At 37.9% G+C, this 16745-nt stretch overlaps 3 protein-coding genes across 3 annotated transcripts; 2 read left to right on the top strand and 1 right to left on the bottom strand.

Annotated features, from left to right (window-relative positions):
• Window positions 1-1398: 1398 nt before the first annotated feature.
• LOC104594703 (glutathione S-transferase L3-like) lies at window positions 1399-4622 on the top strand. Its single transcript, XM_010255123.2, has 10 exons — window positions 1399-1607; window positions 1774-1848; window positions 2006-2066; window positions 2210-2296; window positions 2530-2628; window positions 2731-2833; window positions 2927-3003; window positions 3284-3391; window positions 4076-4156; window positions 4286-4622. Exons 1-10 carry the CDS (start codon window positions 1498-1500, stop codon window positions 4295-4297), a joined length of 813 nt encoding a protein of 270 aa, XP_010253425.1. The 5' UTR covers window positions 1399-1497; the 3' UTR covers window positions 4298-4622.
• A 153-nt stretch (window positions 4623-4775) lies between these two features.
• LOC104594704 (uncharacterized) lies at window positions 4776-7098 on the top strand. The gene is made up of 3 exons (XM_010255124.2): window positions 4776-5995; window positions 6165-6707; window positions 6862-7098. The coding sequence occupies exons 1-3, from the start codon at window positions 5003-5005 to the stop codon at window positions 6961-6963; spliced, it is 1638 nt and encodes a 545-aa protein (XP_010253426.2). The 5' UTR covers window positions 4776-5002; the 3' UTR covers window positions 6964-7098.
• LOC148801895 (uncharacterized) lies at window positions 7079-8372 on the bottom strand. Its single transcript, XM_088899153.1, has 2 exons — window positions 8016-8372; window positions 7079-7394 (listed from the first exon to the last, which is right to left on the bottom strand). Exons 1-2 carry the CDS (start codon window positions 8227-8229, stop codon window positions 7213-7215), a joined length of 396 nt encoding a protein of 131 aa, XP_088755279.1. The 5' UTR covers window positions 8230-8372; the 3' UTR covers window positions 7079-7212.
• Between the last annotated feature and the right edge of the window lie 8373 nt (window positions 8373-16745).

Genomic DNA, 16745 nt, shown 5'->3' with positions numbered 1-16745 from the left:
GGATTGTTTCATTTTAAAGCTCGGGGGACCAAATTACCACTCGAGCTAAAGTATAGGGTACTGATCGGGAATTTTCCCTACATTAAAATAGGCCTTAATTAATACTCATTAAAAAGATGTATCAATTATTCTGAAAGGTGACATGGGTTGTATGATACATACTAATACATTGCGATATTTTGAACCTTGAAGGCTTGAGCTAGTAAATTTTGTGTTTTCAACCTATTGTTGATTTGGCCGGTTGAATGATCGCCTAATGACTCAACAACAATTTCAGTTCGAGTCAAGCTCTAACATGTAAGATCGCAAAAATATTGATTTGGTCAATGACCTGCTTCTTTGGACGGTATTTATATTACTAGCAAATGTGCACATGCAAAAATGTGGCACTTTTTGATGACAATAAATCAATGATGGTAATGGTGATGATGATGATAGTAATAATATGAGTCCATTTTTTTACAATTTTTTTTTTTTATATTTCTGTGTTTAAACATAATTTTTATTATCATACTTACCATTTGTTGTGTCTCAACCTAGAACATACCACACTACAACATATAGAAAGGGCATGGTGCATTCTAGAACCATGATTATAGAACACACCATACTAGTCTGGTGTGTTTTGAGATGAGCCACATCTTTTCCAATCACACAAAACAACAGAACAATCCCTAAGTTCCTTGTTTTTTTGTTGAAAAACAAGTCCCTTGCCTACATACTTAGAAGTAGACCTGTTCAATGTTTGGGTAGCTCGATGGCCCGACCTGGCCTGGCTTGTAATAAGTCAGGCTTGATCATAATTTTAGACCTGCAGGATTGAGCTTGAACTTTATATGAGGGTTAAGCTTGGGCTCAAGACCTAGGCCTGATGGTTGGGCTCAAGACCTAGACCCGGTCTGGCCCAGCCCATGAACGTATCTACTTAGAAGCAACATGGCCACAATAAGATCTATTTAAAATGAAAATGAAATTGAAATTGAAAATTGCTATAAGAGGTGTGAGTGAGGACTAAATCTGCCATGTTGGATTCCAAAAGATGGTTCAGTTATTTTAGTTAAATTTGATCATTTTATGGACAAATTGAGGTGGGTATGGCTTTTTGGATCCAACCCTACAATTGGTTACAGGCGCCTCACTCCCAATGCAAAGAGGATGTGCCTGTGAGGCGCCCATTTGTGAGGAGCAAATCCCGCTTCAAGTAGATAAGGTGCAATGCCATACGGCCCATACCTGGAGAATAAACAGTCCCATCATGATACCTGAAAAGCTGATAACGTAGCATAGAAATTGGGACCAATCACTTTTGTTCTTTTTAATGCCAATCTGACGGTTAATAAGCGACACATAGCCATAATCGTGATAAAATAATCATTGGTCATTTTTCAGTCTTCTGTCGCAGACGTCTTTACCCAAGAAGAAACGTCTGTTGCCACCGTACTACTACTACCATTACTGCCTGCATTCTAACCTCATTTCTTTTGATATTCATTATTCATGCCATCTCTTCTTCTTCTTCAATCTTCACTTGGAGGATTCTATACTCGTATCCCATTTCGTTTCTCCTCCGATGGAAGCAGAGCTCGTCTAGGAGCAATGGCTACTGGGTCATTTTTTTTTAATATAAAATGAATCATTTATTTCTTTGAATTTCCATCTTTTTTTTTCTTTCTTTTCTGTTTTCCAGAGTTGGGGGGGGGGGGTCTTTGATTCTGCATTATTCTTGTTGTTTCGGTTGATGGATTAATGTTCCCTGTTTTTTCCTTGTTACAGAAGCGTTCGGGAGGTTCTTCCCCCTCCTCTGGATTCTACCTCCTCTCCACCTCCTCTGTTCGATGGAACGACGAGGTTGGTTGTATCTGAATTCATTCTTTTCTCTTTCTACCCTGGTTTCTCATTTCTTCAGTTTATTCTTTATTTTAATGTTTGTTTGAATATTGAAGGAGAAAAATTACCCTCTTTAGGTTCTTTCTTGATTTCCTTATGTTGGGTTTATTGCTTGAAGGCTGTATATATCTTACACGTGCCCATATGCCCAGCGAGTGTGGATTACTAGGAATTGCAAGGTTATTTCTCGGTTCTCTTCACCATTTGTTTTCTGTTGGTTCAATTTTCTGGGAGTCTCGATCTTCAATAAAGTATTTAGCATAGTTCTCTGACCTTTTCTCTTACAGTTTTACCTTTTCTATTATAACTTTTCGAGAAACAGGGATTGCAGGAGAAGATACAACTGATTCCTATTGATTTACAGAATAGGCCTGCTTGGTACAAGGAGAAGGTCTACCCAGTAAATAAGGTGACACGCTTTGAACCCAGACATGATAATGATATTACCAACATTTTCTAGACTTAAATAAGACAGTTGTTTCTCTCTTTCTGAAACCTCATTGATTCTTGACTTAGTTACATTACATGAAAATTTATAACTTAAAATCAGTGCGTTCATGGTGGTCTTGAAAACATGAATCCTTTAGATAACGAATAGGGTTAAGCTGAGAAGTCTTTTTATATTTCCTGTATTTGTTGCAGGTGCCATCATTGGAACATAATAATGAAGTTAGAGGAGAGAGTCTCGACTTGATTAAATACATAGACAGTCACTTTGGAGGACCTCCACTTTTTACTAATGTAAGATTGAGATAACATATGTTGATACCATTTATGAAAACCCATTTCTATAGCTTCAAATTTTTAATAGAGGCTATGCTCAAAAAAAAAAAAAAACTGTAGGATCCAGCGAAGAAAGTGTTTGCTGAAGAGTTACTGTCCTACACTGACACATTCAATAGAACTGTGATAACTTCATTCAAGGAAGATATAGGAAAAGAAGTTGGTGAGACTTAAATTTACTGTCTTTTGAGCTCTGATCTTTCAATAAATCAGGATGCATATGACCTTAAGCTAATGTACTAGTAATCTGTATCAGAAACTGCACTTGATTACATAGAAACTGCTCTTTCCAAATACAAAGATGGGCCTTTCTTTCTTGGACAGCTCAGTTTGGTAAGTGGATATTCCTTACATGTCTCCCTTTTTCCATGTTTTCATATTCTTTTTTTCCCGACACTGCTAGTCATGGTTTGATTATAATCAAGCATCAATAAACCAATATCTCCATACCCATCTTATGAAACATTGTATGGAGTTTTATATTGCTTTAAACTGGGTAAAAAAGTTCTGTTATTGATCAAAAAAAAAAAACCGGGTAAAAAATGTAGAACTTAATTTGATTCTCTTGTTTTGTGTTGAACTCTGATTTGCAACTGAACATGTCTAACTTCAGGTGGACATAGCCTATGCTCCATTTATTGAAAGATTTCAGCCCTTCTTGTTGGAAGTAAAGAAGTATGACATCACATCAGGAAGGCCTAAACTAGCAGCGTGGATAGAGGTGAAAATTTCTTCTTCGAGTTAGTTTGATTCATATCAAGTGTCTTTTTGTTGTACAGTGGCAAGTCGCATTAAACAGGTCCACCAGTAAAGTTGGATTTTCAAGCTATTGATTTTACAAAATTTCCTTGCATCTTGTTTAGTATGGCCCAATTTATCTTCTCTTGCAGTTTAGATCTACTAACTGCAGCTTTGGGATTAAAAAAATCTGGTTTTTAGTGCATTCTCATTTTCATTGTCTGTAACCTTGCTCAACCATTTTGTTGGCTCTGTCCACTCTTGCCATTCTATCCAATCAAGAGCTACAATCTCTGTTCATCATGTTCTCAAATCATTGTTCACTACCTAAAACCACATTTATTCCAGCTTATTCCCCCTTCTTATTCGATGTGCATCAGTGCTATGAATGTAGCTGCACATTATTAAACCATCTCAGTACCCTTTATTTTATAAAATTATCTCCTTTTCTTTTCTCTTTCTCACTGTATGCACTGAAACTTCCCTGGGGAATTTAGCACTCGATTTTGGAATATAGAATTTGGCATTTGGATTGTAGAGTTATTTCTTTGGACAAGATTACATGCATTCTGGTTTATTAGGAATATGGGGGACCAAATGTTGGTAAAAGTTGAAATATATGCATAGAAAAAGGGTTTGAATTTATGATTGTGGATTGTGGTTGTAGGAGATGAATAAGATTGATGCTTACACACAAACCCAGCGTGATCCGCAGGAGCTCATTGAAATTTACAAGAAACGATTCCTGGTATTCTTTTTTTCTGCTCAATGCTCACTCGTATGAATTAAAATTTTTACACCACTGTCCATTGTAAAAACCCCAAAACAGAAAAGGGCTATTGAGGTTGGCTGACCTTTATGTAATTTTTTCTTGCAGGCCCATCTCTGAAAATTATAATGGATTACTTCAAACAATATCTTGTCGATCTTCTTGATGTTTCAGAGTTTGTTAGCTACATTTGTATGTGGTGATATTGATTCAGGGGCATCTGATCCATCTGTCTTCACATGGAAAAGATACTAGAATCAATAACACATGTGATGGTTCTCCTACATCGATTGGTTCCTCCATATGTTGAACTCCTAACTTCCTTTCTGAATCCTTCCGAGAACAGCATATATGGGACTAATTAATTTTCAACCTTGTCACCCTTGCTCACTTGGGTGTTCAAAAACTCCAAAGTGTTATATGAATTGGCATGTTTTTACATTAATTACATTTAACAGATGGGTAGCAACATATATAAAATGTTTTGCTACGGCTTTGAAATCAAACACATATTCACGTCCACCTACTAATTGACCTCAAAAATTGGGACGACACATGGTGCATGCTTAGCCCTCAAGAGGCTAAGTCTACATGTGAAAATTTCCTACAGCATAGTCAAGGAGCTACAAATGCTTCGACAAAAAGGTTTTCCGGGAGAAATACTCGGTGTAGGATAGGAGAGAGACTAGGCTTGAAGATAGATCATTCTAAAACAGACTCCAAAAGTAGAGTTAAGCAATCTCTCTCTCTCTCTCTCAAGCTGAACAACAATGGTTTTTTACCTTATGCTAATCTCTGTGTTTCCCTGTTTCATTCAATGCTCATATGGGTGCAAACACAAGCAGCGGCAAAAATAACCACAACAGGAAACCTGAAGACTATGATAATAAGAAACTGGAAACTTGGGAAGAAATGAAAGAAGCACAGCAACGGACATTGTCATCAAGCTTTGGTGGTTCTCGAAACCTCATCACCTTGACATTCTTCGTCATCTCCATGCTCTACATTCTTTACTCCTCCAATTTCCTCCTTGCAAATGAACCTCGAGAATGTTCCACTTCCGCCTTTGCTCTTTCCACGGAAGAACATCTTGTAGCGGTTTCCAACTCTTCTTCCACCACGACCAGTGAACAAAAAGAAGAAGAAGAAGAAGAAGAAAAAGAACCGATACAAGAGAAGGAGGCCCCACGAATCGAATTGCCTCCGAAATCCAACTTTTTCGATACGGAGCTGAAACACATTGTGTTTGGCATAGCAGCATCTTCGAATCTGTGGGAGAAGAGAAAGCAGTACATAAAACAGTGGTGGAGGCCAAGGGAGACCAGAGGAGTTGTGTGGCTGGACAAGCCAGTGAGGACCAGGAAGAATGAGGGGTTGCCGGAGATACGAATATCCAGCAACACGACAAAGATGCCATATACGAATCGACAAGGTAGGCGGGAAGCGCTAAGGATATCGAGAGTGGTATCAGAGACAGCGAGGCTGGGGCTCAAGGATGTGAGGTGGTTCGTCATGGGTGATGACGATACAGTGTTTGTGGTGGATAACGTGGTGCGGGTACTCGCCAAATATGATCATCGCCAGTTTTTTTATATTGGGAGCTCGTCGGAGAGCCATGTTCAGAACATATTCTTCTCCTATTCAATGGCATATGGGGGCGGTGGGTTTGCTATCAGCTATCCCTTGGCCAAGGCTTTGGAGAAGATGCAGGATCGGTGCCTCCAGAGGTATCCAGGTCTGTATGGCAGTGATGACAGGATACAAGCTTGCATGGCTGAGCTGGGGGTACCCCTCACCAGAGAAGCAGGGTTCCATCAGGTAAAAAACCAATGCACCAGAACTATTGATTACTACAATATAGCTAGGGCGGCTTTTGAATCATGAATCGTTCTTTCTTTCCCATTAAGCACTACTGTAATAGGCTCTAGCATCCATCCATCCATCTGGGTTTATACGTATATTGCTTATTTCATGCATGCACTTGCAGTATGATGTGTATGGAAACCTCTTGGGCCTCTTGGGTGCACACCCCGTCTCTCCGCTAGTGTCGTTGCATCATCTGGACGTGGTGGATCCGATATTCCCCGGCATGTGCAGAGAAAAGGCTCTCCAACACCTCTTTCAATCTATCAAATATGACTCGGCAAGTATAATGCAACAATCTATCTGCTATGACAAGAAGCGATATTGGTCAATCACTGTATCGTGGGGCTTCGTGGTCCAAATCCTGAGGGGCACCATTTCACCCAGAGAGCTAGAAATGCCAAGCAGGACATTCCTCAACTGGTACAAAAGGGCTGATTACACTGCCTATGCATTCAACACCAGGCCTGTGACCAAGCACCCTTGCCAAAAGCCCTTCGTTTTCTACATGAGCAGTGTTCGTTATGATCGAGCCAAGAAGCAAACTGTGTCTACCTATTCCCGCTGCAGAGAGAGACAACCTTATTGCCGATGGAAAATGGCTTCCCCAGCTGCAATCGAGTCCATTGTCGTCTTCAAGAGGCCAGATAACCTTCGCTGGCGGAAGGTAATAATTAATTAACTAAGCTCTTCCTCAAGTACTTATTATTCTGTTAACCACCTCCACCCGCAGCCAGATCTATAGACCATAGTCTATAGGTGATGGGAGGTGTATTTCTCTGTATTTTGGTTGTTAACCAGATATCTTTTTTCCTGTGCAGTCACCGAGGAGGGATTGTTGTAGGATTCTGCCATCGAAGAAGAGTTCCACAATGCACATATCCGTGGGCAACTGCAAAGGTGGTGAAGTAACTGAATTGTAGCACTGGAGATTTAGTTTTTGATTCATTAATCTGTATTTTTTGGGGGGAGTGAATTCATGAAGGTAAGATCAGTTTCTGTTCACATTACTATAACTTCTAATTGGTATAGTACAGCATCGTACTCTTTCTTGGTAGTGCTCCAGACTCCAATATAACAAATATGTAACTAAACAAAATATCAAAATCTCGAGCTGGTAACAAATTCAGAAGTATGTCCAACCCCGAAGAAAATACAACTCAATTACTTTTTTACCGACTGACCAAACCAAGTGTATCAGCTTCTTTGTTAGCCTTCAGTTCCTCTGAAACAAAATACTCCTTTGGAGTAGTCAGTGGTGAAGCATTTGCATTATTGGCTTGAGTATCATTTGAAGGCTGCAATGTGATACGATTTACCGCAACGATATTTCCATCCTTAATCACCACGTTAACTGTTGTTCAATAAAGAAATAGTGATTATTAATAGAAAGCTAAGCTTTAACTGGGAATTTAAACAGGGAACTGAAAGAAATTTAACTAGAGGTATTCAGTGGAAGGAAGAAAAACTACTTAACGGGTAGGTGAAATACAAGCAGAATGGAGGATTATTAGAAAAAAAATATTAAACTATTCCCATTTGATGGTTTCTTGGACAGAGCAAGATGAGATGGCCCATTTTCAATTTTTTTTATCACAAGAAACTGAAGTTTTCATACTTAACTCACCCAAGCCGAAACATAGAATCAAGAATTAAGGATATAATTATAAGCATGTTGGCAAGAAAGAGAACAGAGAATTGGACTATGAAAGAAACAATAGTTCATAAAGAAACAACAAGAAGAACAAAAGAAATCAGTTGCACAGTCTCTCTCTCTCTCTCTTTGATATTTCTTTCACTCTAGCTATGAGACTTACCGGCCGATTGAACGGAGAAGACGAGACAAGGGGGAAACAAAGAATACGGAACAAAGAACTCTCGGACCCATCCCCCAAAAGAAAGTCGAAGGAGAAAGAAAGAAAAGAACAGATGAAGCAACAGAGAAATTGGGTTCTTGAGATCTTTACAAACGTACCTGGATGAGAGAACCACCATAGTATCAAGATGCAAAGTAACACAATCACAGGAATGATATGGACCCACTTCTTCGACGATCGGTTACGTGGAGTGTTATCCTTCCTATCTACATCTTCGCTTGGAGCAAAGACCGGGAGATCATCGACAGCAGAGGAGATGATGACGGACTCATCAGTAGCTCGAGATGATGAACCTCCTGCTAACCTCTGCATATCGAACAAGATTTTGGGAAAGAATTATACAGGTGCGAAAACACAATCAGGAGTGAGTGATGAAGGAGAGAAAATGCCCGTTAGAGAATTTGGATCTGAGAATTTTGCACTGAGTTCTGGACCGAATCTGTATCACCATTGGAAGCCATGGTGTCTTGGATCTGATACCAAGTTGAAGAAATAAGTAATGGTCGACTGAATTCAAAATGAAAGGGTTGTCATGGCAGGCCGAACCCCCGTGTATTTATAATGTTAGTAATTGTGATTACAATTTACAACAGAATTCTTGAGAGTTTGAGTAAAATACGAGGGCGCGTTCTGTGCACCTGTGGGTTCACCGGACGCGTGAACCCACCAACCAAAAACGGCCACGTCGGCATTTTAAATAAAAACTAACCTTAGCGGGCTTTTTTGCCGTTAGTAGCTGCAACCGGTTGAACCGGACACAAAAGACAAAAAATACTTGCAAGGCTGCCTAAAACCCATTTTCAAGGATTTTTTCATTCGAAGTTTCGAACTCCCTCCCATTTCCTCCTCTCCTCTGTCGAGCCCTAACCCGAAAACATCCCACCTGCGATCATGGGCGCGAAATCTATCGGCGGTAAGCGGAGGAAGGTACTCCTTCTTCTTCTTCGTTTGCGAATTCCTGCTCAGCCAATTCAATTTGCCGTTTTGCTTGCTGTCTTACCTCTCTAGCAAATGCTGTCTTGCTTCTTTAGCAAAGGCCTTTTCTGCCATGTTCAACCTTAGCTGCTCCCTTGCCTGTTCTTTCAGTCTAGAAGCTGCTAAAACTGGTTCTTTAATGGCTGTCTTATCTTTGGAAGACTTTCTATCTGCATCTTTTTTGAAACTGGCATTGCTTGAATCAATCTTGTTGCCTTGGTTCACGTGACCCAAATGAGAGTTGCGGCTGGGTAGCATGATTTTCGTCTGTATTTGGGGAACCGTGGTAAAAAAGGTATTTGCGAGATAATTCGATGACTGTAACAGCTACAGTTCCATATTGTGGCGTTGTTCCACAGAAAGGATTATTCTGTTCTGGATATAAGAGGACGAGTTCCTTCGGCTTTTGCATTCTCAATCTAGGCCAAGGAGTTGTACTGAAATTTGTGTCACTCCATGGGTTCGGGCTTGAAGGTGCTCGAGACAGGCAAGCTTTTTAAGGATGGCAATTTTTTTCATTTCTCAGATTTCTGTGAGAGCAGGGATGGGGATGATTTTCCTCCGCAGGGTTGGGATGGAAGAGCATTCCCTGCCGGTAGGATCCCCGCTAATATATATGTATATATGTATGCATACGTTATATATATATATATGTACACATACATCTATATATTAATATTTTAAAAAATACGGTTGAATATGTTTGAATATTTTATCATAGAATTGTAAATTTTAATTATTTTGCTTTTACTTTTTAAATAAAATAAAAAACAAAATAGTGAACATTATAAAAAATCATGGAGAATGGGGATCCCCGTGGGGACGGAGATGGGGATAACCTTGTCCCCATTAGTGGGGACGGGGATGGGGATCGATTTGTTGAGAAAAAGCCTGCTATCTCACAATAGCCAAATAACAAAATATATATCTGAACGAAACAAAATAATTTTGTTTTCTTCTTTGTGCAATTAAATGGGCATGCAAGCCAACAATATCAACCAAGTAGAAAAATTATATGCAATAATAAGAACACAATCCACAAATAGAAGACATAAGATTTTAATGTGGAAAACCCTCCAAACTGAAGGGAAAAACCACGGGCAACTAGCCACTTAAAAGCTTTCACTAATAAATCAATGGGATACAGCAAAGTTCTTCTCTAGCAGTAAATGTAGAGGCTGTCAGCATCAACTACTCACCTAAAGGTGGATTTCATCACATATCACCAAATAACTCAGAGACAAAAATAAATCTCTCCAAAATGATAATAGAGAAGAGGAATAGAAAATCAAACTAGTAGATATGCAGTTTGAGGCGCCATCGACTGCATACTAAAATCCCAAGACGATCGGAGAAAGGGTCACCACGCAGTTTTTGTGTTCTTCACCCATGAAAACCCAAAAAACCTCTCTTCTCCTTTCCCCTCTCTCTCTCTCTCTCTCTCTCTCTCTCTCTTTCTCTCTCTCTTCTGTTTTCGATGGAAAGTTTCACCGAACTCTTCGAATTCACCACACTTACCGAGCAAGTATTATTTGCTCATAACTGTCTTTGCTTATGCAAAGACACGTGATGCTGCCTTTTATGAGCCTTTTCGACTTCTAACCCTTTTTTTTTAGTGAGCCCTCCACGTGGGAAGAGAGCCCAACCAACAATCTCCCCCTCACTTCTCACGTGGAGGGTGGCAACCCCATGCCAGCGGCCTTTCTGCAAACAACAAGTTTTTCCTTTGACAAAGTCTTGGTCATCATATCTGAGCCATTATCACCAGTATGAGCTTTCTCAAGTTGTAGCAACTTCATCTCCAGCACATCTCGAATCCAATGATATACCTCACATCTATATGCTTAGAACGTGAGTGGAAAGTAGAGTTCTTACTGAGGTGAATTGCACTCTGGTTGTCACAGTATAGAGCAAACTCTTATTGCTTATGGCCCAATTCTTGCAGGAACTTCTTTATCCACAAAACTTCTTTACAGCCCTTAGTAATAGCAATATACTTAGCCTTAGTAGTAGACAAAGCAACACACTTTTGCAGTTTTGATTGCCACGAAACAGCTCCCCCTGCAAAGGTAATCAAGAACCTTGATGTAGACTTTCTAGAGTCAATGTCACCAGTCATGTTTGCATCTGTATAACCATCTAGCACTGGCTTGTTACTTCCAAAGCACAAACAAACTCTAGAAGTACCTCTGAGATATCTAAGAATCCATTTCACAGTTGCCCAATGTTCTTTTCCTAGATTAGAGAGAAAGCGACTAACAGCACCAACATCATGAGTTATATCTGGCCTTGTACATACCATAGCATACATCAAACTACCAACTACGGATGCATAAGGCACATTTTTCATTTATTCATTTTCTTTCTCACTTGTAGGACATTGCTTGGAGTTAAGTTTGAAATGACCTGCAAGTGAAGATACAATCGGTTTTGCTTTGCTCATATTGAATCTCTCTAAAACCTTTTCAATGTACTTTTCTTGGGATAATCAAAACTTCTTGTTCTTCCTGTCACGGATGATTTTCATGCCAAGGATTTGTTTAGCTGGACCCAAATCCTTCATAGCAAAAGCTTTACTGAGTTCTTTCTTTAACTTGTTGATCTTAGCAGCATCATGACCAACAATCAACATATCATCCACATAAAGCAGGAGAATAACAAAATCATCATCAGAGAATTTCTTTACAAATACATAGTGATCAGAAGTAGTCTTACTGTACCCATTAGCTTCCATAAAGGACTCAAACTTTCTGTACCACTGTCTAGGTGCCTGTTTGAGCCCATATAAGCTCTTTCTCAACCTGCAAACAAGATCTTCTTTACCTTGTCTCACAAAGCCTTCAGGTTGTTCCATGTAAATCTCCTCCTCTAAGTTACCATGGAGAAAGGCGGTCTTCACATCAAGTTGTTCAATTTTCAAGTTTAAACTGGCAGCCAAACACATAACAACTCTGATAGATGACATCTTTACAACAGGTGAAAAAAATTCTTCAAAGTCAACACCACAACCAGTCTTGCCTTGTACCGTGGTTGTGAGCAATTTTCTTCACTCTTCAATCTGAAAACCCATTTATTCTTTAAGACCTTCTTACCCTTTGGTAGCTTTACCAGATCATAAGTATGGTTCTCATGCAAGGATTTCATTTCATCTTGCATGGTTTTTAACCATTCTTGTTTCTTCTCATGAGACAAAACCTCCTGATAATTCTCTAGTTCTCCCCCATTAGTAATCATTACATACTCAGTAGGGGAGTATCTTACAGAAGGTTGACGCACTCTAGTGGATATTCTCAACTGAGGCTCTTCTGGTGGCTCTAACTTATTCTGTTCATCTGCTTGCTCTTCTTCATTTATTGGCTCATTATCAGCTGGAGGGGTATTTTCATCTTGATCTTCTTGTACATCTCTTCTATTTCCAGTGTTTGCAGCTGGTGGACCAACCATACCTAGGTCAACTGGTTCATGATTTGTAGATTTTGGCTTATCTGGCTTTTCAAAGTTTGCAATAGTCTGATCCTCGAGGAACACTGCATCTCTGCTTCTGATGAGTTTCTTGTTGACTGGATCCCAAAACCTGTACCCAAATTCCTCATGACCATACCCAAGAAAAACACACTGCTTTGTTCTACTGTCAAGTTTGGATCTCTCATCTCTAGGAACATGTACAAATGCCTTGCAGCCAAAAACTTTCAAATAATCATAAAATACATCTCTTCCTTTCCAAACCTTCTCAGGAACATCACCATTCAAAGGAACCGAAGGAGAAAGATTTATCAAGTCAACTGTTGTTCTCATTGCCTCCCCCCAAAAGAACTTAGGCAGCTTTGCATGAGAGAGCATACATCTAATTCTGTCATTAATAGTACGATTCATTCTCTCTGCAGCACCGTTGTGTTGAAGTGTTTTTGGCACTGTCTTCTCAAACTTGATCCCATGAGTTCTACAATACTCTGTAAATGGCCCTCTGTATTCACCACCATTATCTGCACGAACACATTTCAACTTCCTTCTAGTTTCCCTCTCAACTGCAACATGAAAATACTTGAAAACATCTAAAGCTTGATCTTTAGTTTTCAAACAATAAGCCCAGACTTTTTTGGAATGATCATCAATAAAGGTAATATAATAGTGAGCACCACCAAGACTTAAAGAGTCCATAGAACAAACATCAGTATGGACCAAATATAGAACACTTGCTCTTCTAGAAGGAGAGAAATTTTTAAATGCGACTCTGTGTTGTTTATCTACCAAGCAGTGAGAGCATGACTTCAAGTCAGAAAAATTCAAACCTGGAACATTATGCTTCTTCGAAAGAATCCGCAAACCATTCTGAGTCAAGTGACCCAACTGTGTATGCCAAAATTCAATGGAAGAGTCTTCAACTGCACTTACCTCCCTCCTCTAGGATAATTTGGGGGTCGGTTTGGCACGACCCACAATTCAAGCCCGCATGGGCCCGTGCCGTGCTGTGGGTCGGGCTAGGTCTTGGGCCAGGCCATGCCGCACACCTAGCCAAGCTCAAGGCAAGGCACCCACTCCCCATCCATGGTTTTTAAAATTGGACCGGATAAGGAACCGTTCTGGGTCGAATGGTCTAACTGTTCGGTCCGAACGGATGATACACTTTGACAAAAAAAAAGAAGAGAAAAACAAAAAAGGCCAAAAACTGTGTTGTTCGGGTTGACGATTCGATTGCCCAGGTCAACGGTTCGCTAATGGAGCAAGGAGAGGCATGGTGACGGGGACCCGTGCATTGTTAAGCAAAAGTTAAACAATAGAAATACATAAGAGTATACAATTGTTTTATATTTTAACTTTTTATCAAACAATCTGATCGAAATCAACTTGAGTTGGTTGGTTTTCTAGTATTTAAGATCGGCTTTGGTTTAATAAATATATATATATATATATATTAATAATTTATATTTTAAATTTAATTTTTAATACGGGAAAGTAGGAAAATTCCCATATTTGCTAGTCCAAAATATTTTATATCATAGATTTAATTTTTGTAATTTATTTTTTAATATCATTGTAATTTATGAAATTTAAAGTTAATTTTCAAGTTTAAATCTTTTGAACAAACAAACTAAACCGAAAATAGACAAATCGATACAACCCGAGTTGGTGGGTTTTCGCTAATGGTCAATCAGTTTCAAGTGACAAACTGCAGACTTGACCAGATTGATTTTGTTGGTGAAACAGCCTGCAACTGAATTGAACCAATCATTGAACGCTCCTAATTTCAACTAAATTTATAGTCTAATCTCTAATAAATAACAATAGTTTAATCTCCAATAACTATTGAAAATTTATAGCAAACATACACAATCATTGAAAATAAGTTTATAAGGAAAATATAATAGATATATAATAAAAATACAATAATTACAAAAATATTATAAATGCTAAAAATATACTAAATTAGTCAATAAATAGTGTAATATTAAATAATAGTTTAATCTCTAATAAGTATTAATCTATAAATTATAAAAAATATATAATTACTAAAAATAAATTTATAACAAAAATACAATAAATACGATAAATTAAATTTCAAAAGTTAAATAATAGTTGTCTAATCTCCAATAATTATTGATATTTTTCTATTAAATAACAAAAGGAAAAAATACATTTATAAATAATTTTGTAAATATTAAATTATTAATTTTGTAAAATATTAAGTTATTATTAATATGAATATTATGAATTCTATTATAATTATTTTTCTACTTTTAAGATTTTTTTTTAAAATTTATTACATAATTTCGTTATTTTATCTATTTAAAATTTTGACATGTTAAGTATTTTGTTATTTAAATATTTAAATAATTTATAATATATTTAAAAATTTTCATTATTTGAATTTTATTTATTTTAATGTTATTACGTAATATTAAATATTTTGTTATATTATTTAACTATTTTTAATGTTTTTATTTAAGATTTTTATTTATTGAAATATTTAAATAATATTTTGTTTTTTAATGTTAAATTTTTATTATTTGAATAACATTTAAATTGAATAATTCATAAAATTATAATTTATATTGTTACTACATAATTTCATAATGGATTTTGTAAAGATATTGAATTATTAATAATATGAATATTATTAAATCTATTAATTTTTTGTGTTTTGAATAAATATTTTAAATTTTGTATATAATTTAATTATAACATTTAAATAGTTCTGAATTTTTTAATTGAAACTTTCTTTAGATAGATATAGATAAAAGTGAGAGAGAAGATATATAAGAATTAGAGATAATTTAGAATAGAACTTCTCTATTAAATTAGAGATAATTTAAGAGATAAATAGGAATTAAACAATTTAGGAGGAAGTGGGGGAAAGTGGTGCCACTTAGCTAAACATTAGAAAATCAAATCGTCTTTATATATATGGGTAAATATTTTAAACTACCCTTATGGTTTAGCTAATTGACTAAGTGTACTTTTACTGTTTGAAAATTGACTAACACTATTCCTTCTGTTTCTCACAATTGACTAAGCCTACCCTTACGGTTAACTTTCTGTTACACATAATATCATGTGACTAATATATTTATAAAAAATTCCAAAAACACCCTTCCCACCTCCATTCCAAAAGCACCCTCTTTATCTGGTTGGACTCCATTAGAAGCCCACGCACAAATCCATCACCGGCGATTAGTCCTAGGATCGGAAACCGAGAAGGAGTTCTATAGATTACAGCTGAGTCTGCTAGACACCTGCAACCACGAATCTGCAATGGCCATCAACAACACTACAACTTGGAGAAGAATACCTGCTTTCCGGGTGTCCATCTTCAAAATGCAGATGAGAAATCTGTACCAAATCTGCCGCTGCAAGTTGCAACGGCGGTGGCAGAACCCCCTTCTCGCTCCGGTGGTGGCGATGAGCCTCTTCGAATGAAATCAAAGGGGCGGAGGGGAGAGAGAGACGAGAGGTTGATAATGGAGAGAGAAACCACAGAGAGACAGAGGCGGAGGTGAAGATGCTACTACACACAACGGTGAACTAGCATTACCCCCTTTTCGCTCCGACGGCGGCGATGAGTTCTTCGAATGAAAACAGAGGGGCGGAGGGGAGAGAGAGACGAGAGGTTGAGAATGAAGAGAGAATGAGAGATAGGGAGACAAGAGGTGACGAGATAATCTGTGGGAGCAGCATCGTTGTGTTTGGCATAGCAACATCGTCGAATCCGTGGGAGAAGAGAAAGCAATACATAAAACAGTGGTGGAGGCCAAGGGAGACCAGAGGAGTTGTGTGGCTGGACAAGCCAGTGAGGACCAGGAAGAATGAGGGGTTGCCGGAGATACGAATATCCAGCAACACGACAAAGATGCCATATACGAATCGACAAGGTAGGCGGGAAGTGCTAAGGATATCGAGAGTGATATCTATTAAATGCTGCTGCAATTTTCAGAAATATTAATTCAGTGTTTTCGAGTCATCCTTGAGAAACAGAGAATCGAGTCCTCTTCCAATGTAAAGCTACTTGCAATGTTCGTTTCTTTTCAATATGAGTCGTTTCAGCTTCCAAGAATAGTTGGTTCCCAAGTTAGCCGATTCGGCTCCCAAGATGAGTTAATGTCTGCTCTATTCAATTTAAATAGGTTCACCTTCAACCGATTCCATCCATTATAAATACCTCCTTCCTGTACTGGTTCGGATATCAGAGAGAAACAATACAATACAGCAACAAAATTTAATCTCGATCTACTAAGTCCATTTTCTCATATTTTTATCTTATATTTCACTGCTTTCTTTCTGTTACTATCTTTTACAAACCATTAGTGGTATCAGAGCCTGTTCCATCAATCTCTTGGGCATGATTTCTTCTAAACATA

This window comes from Nelumbo nucifera, chromosome 2 (assembly GCF_055504915.1).
Source record: "Nelumbo nucifera cultivar China Antique chromosome 2, China Antique-T2T, whole genome shotgun sequence".
Lineage (NCBI taxonomy): Eukaryota > Viridiplantae > Streptophyta > Magnoliopsida > Proteales > Nelumbonaceae > Nelumbo > Nelumbo nucifera.
The sequence above is the reverse complement of the archived record's forward strand: the minus strand, read 5'-3'. Positions and strand labels throughout refer to the sequence as shown.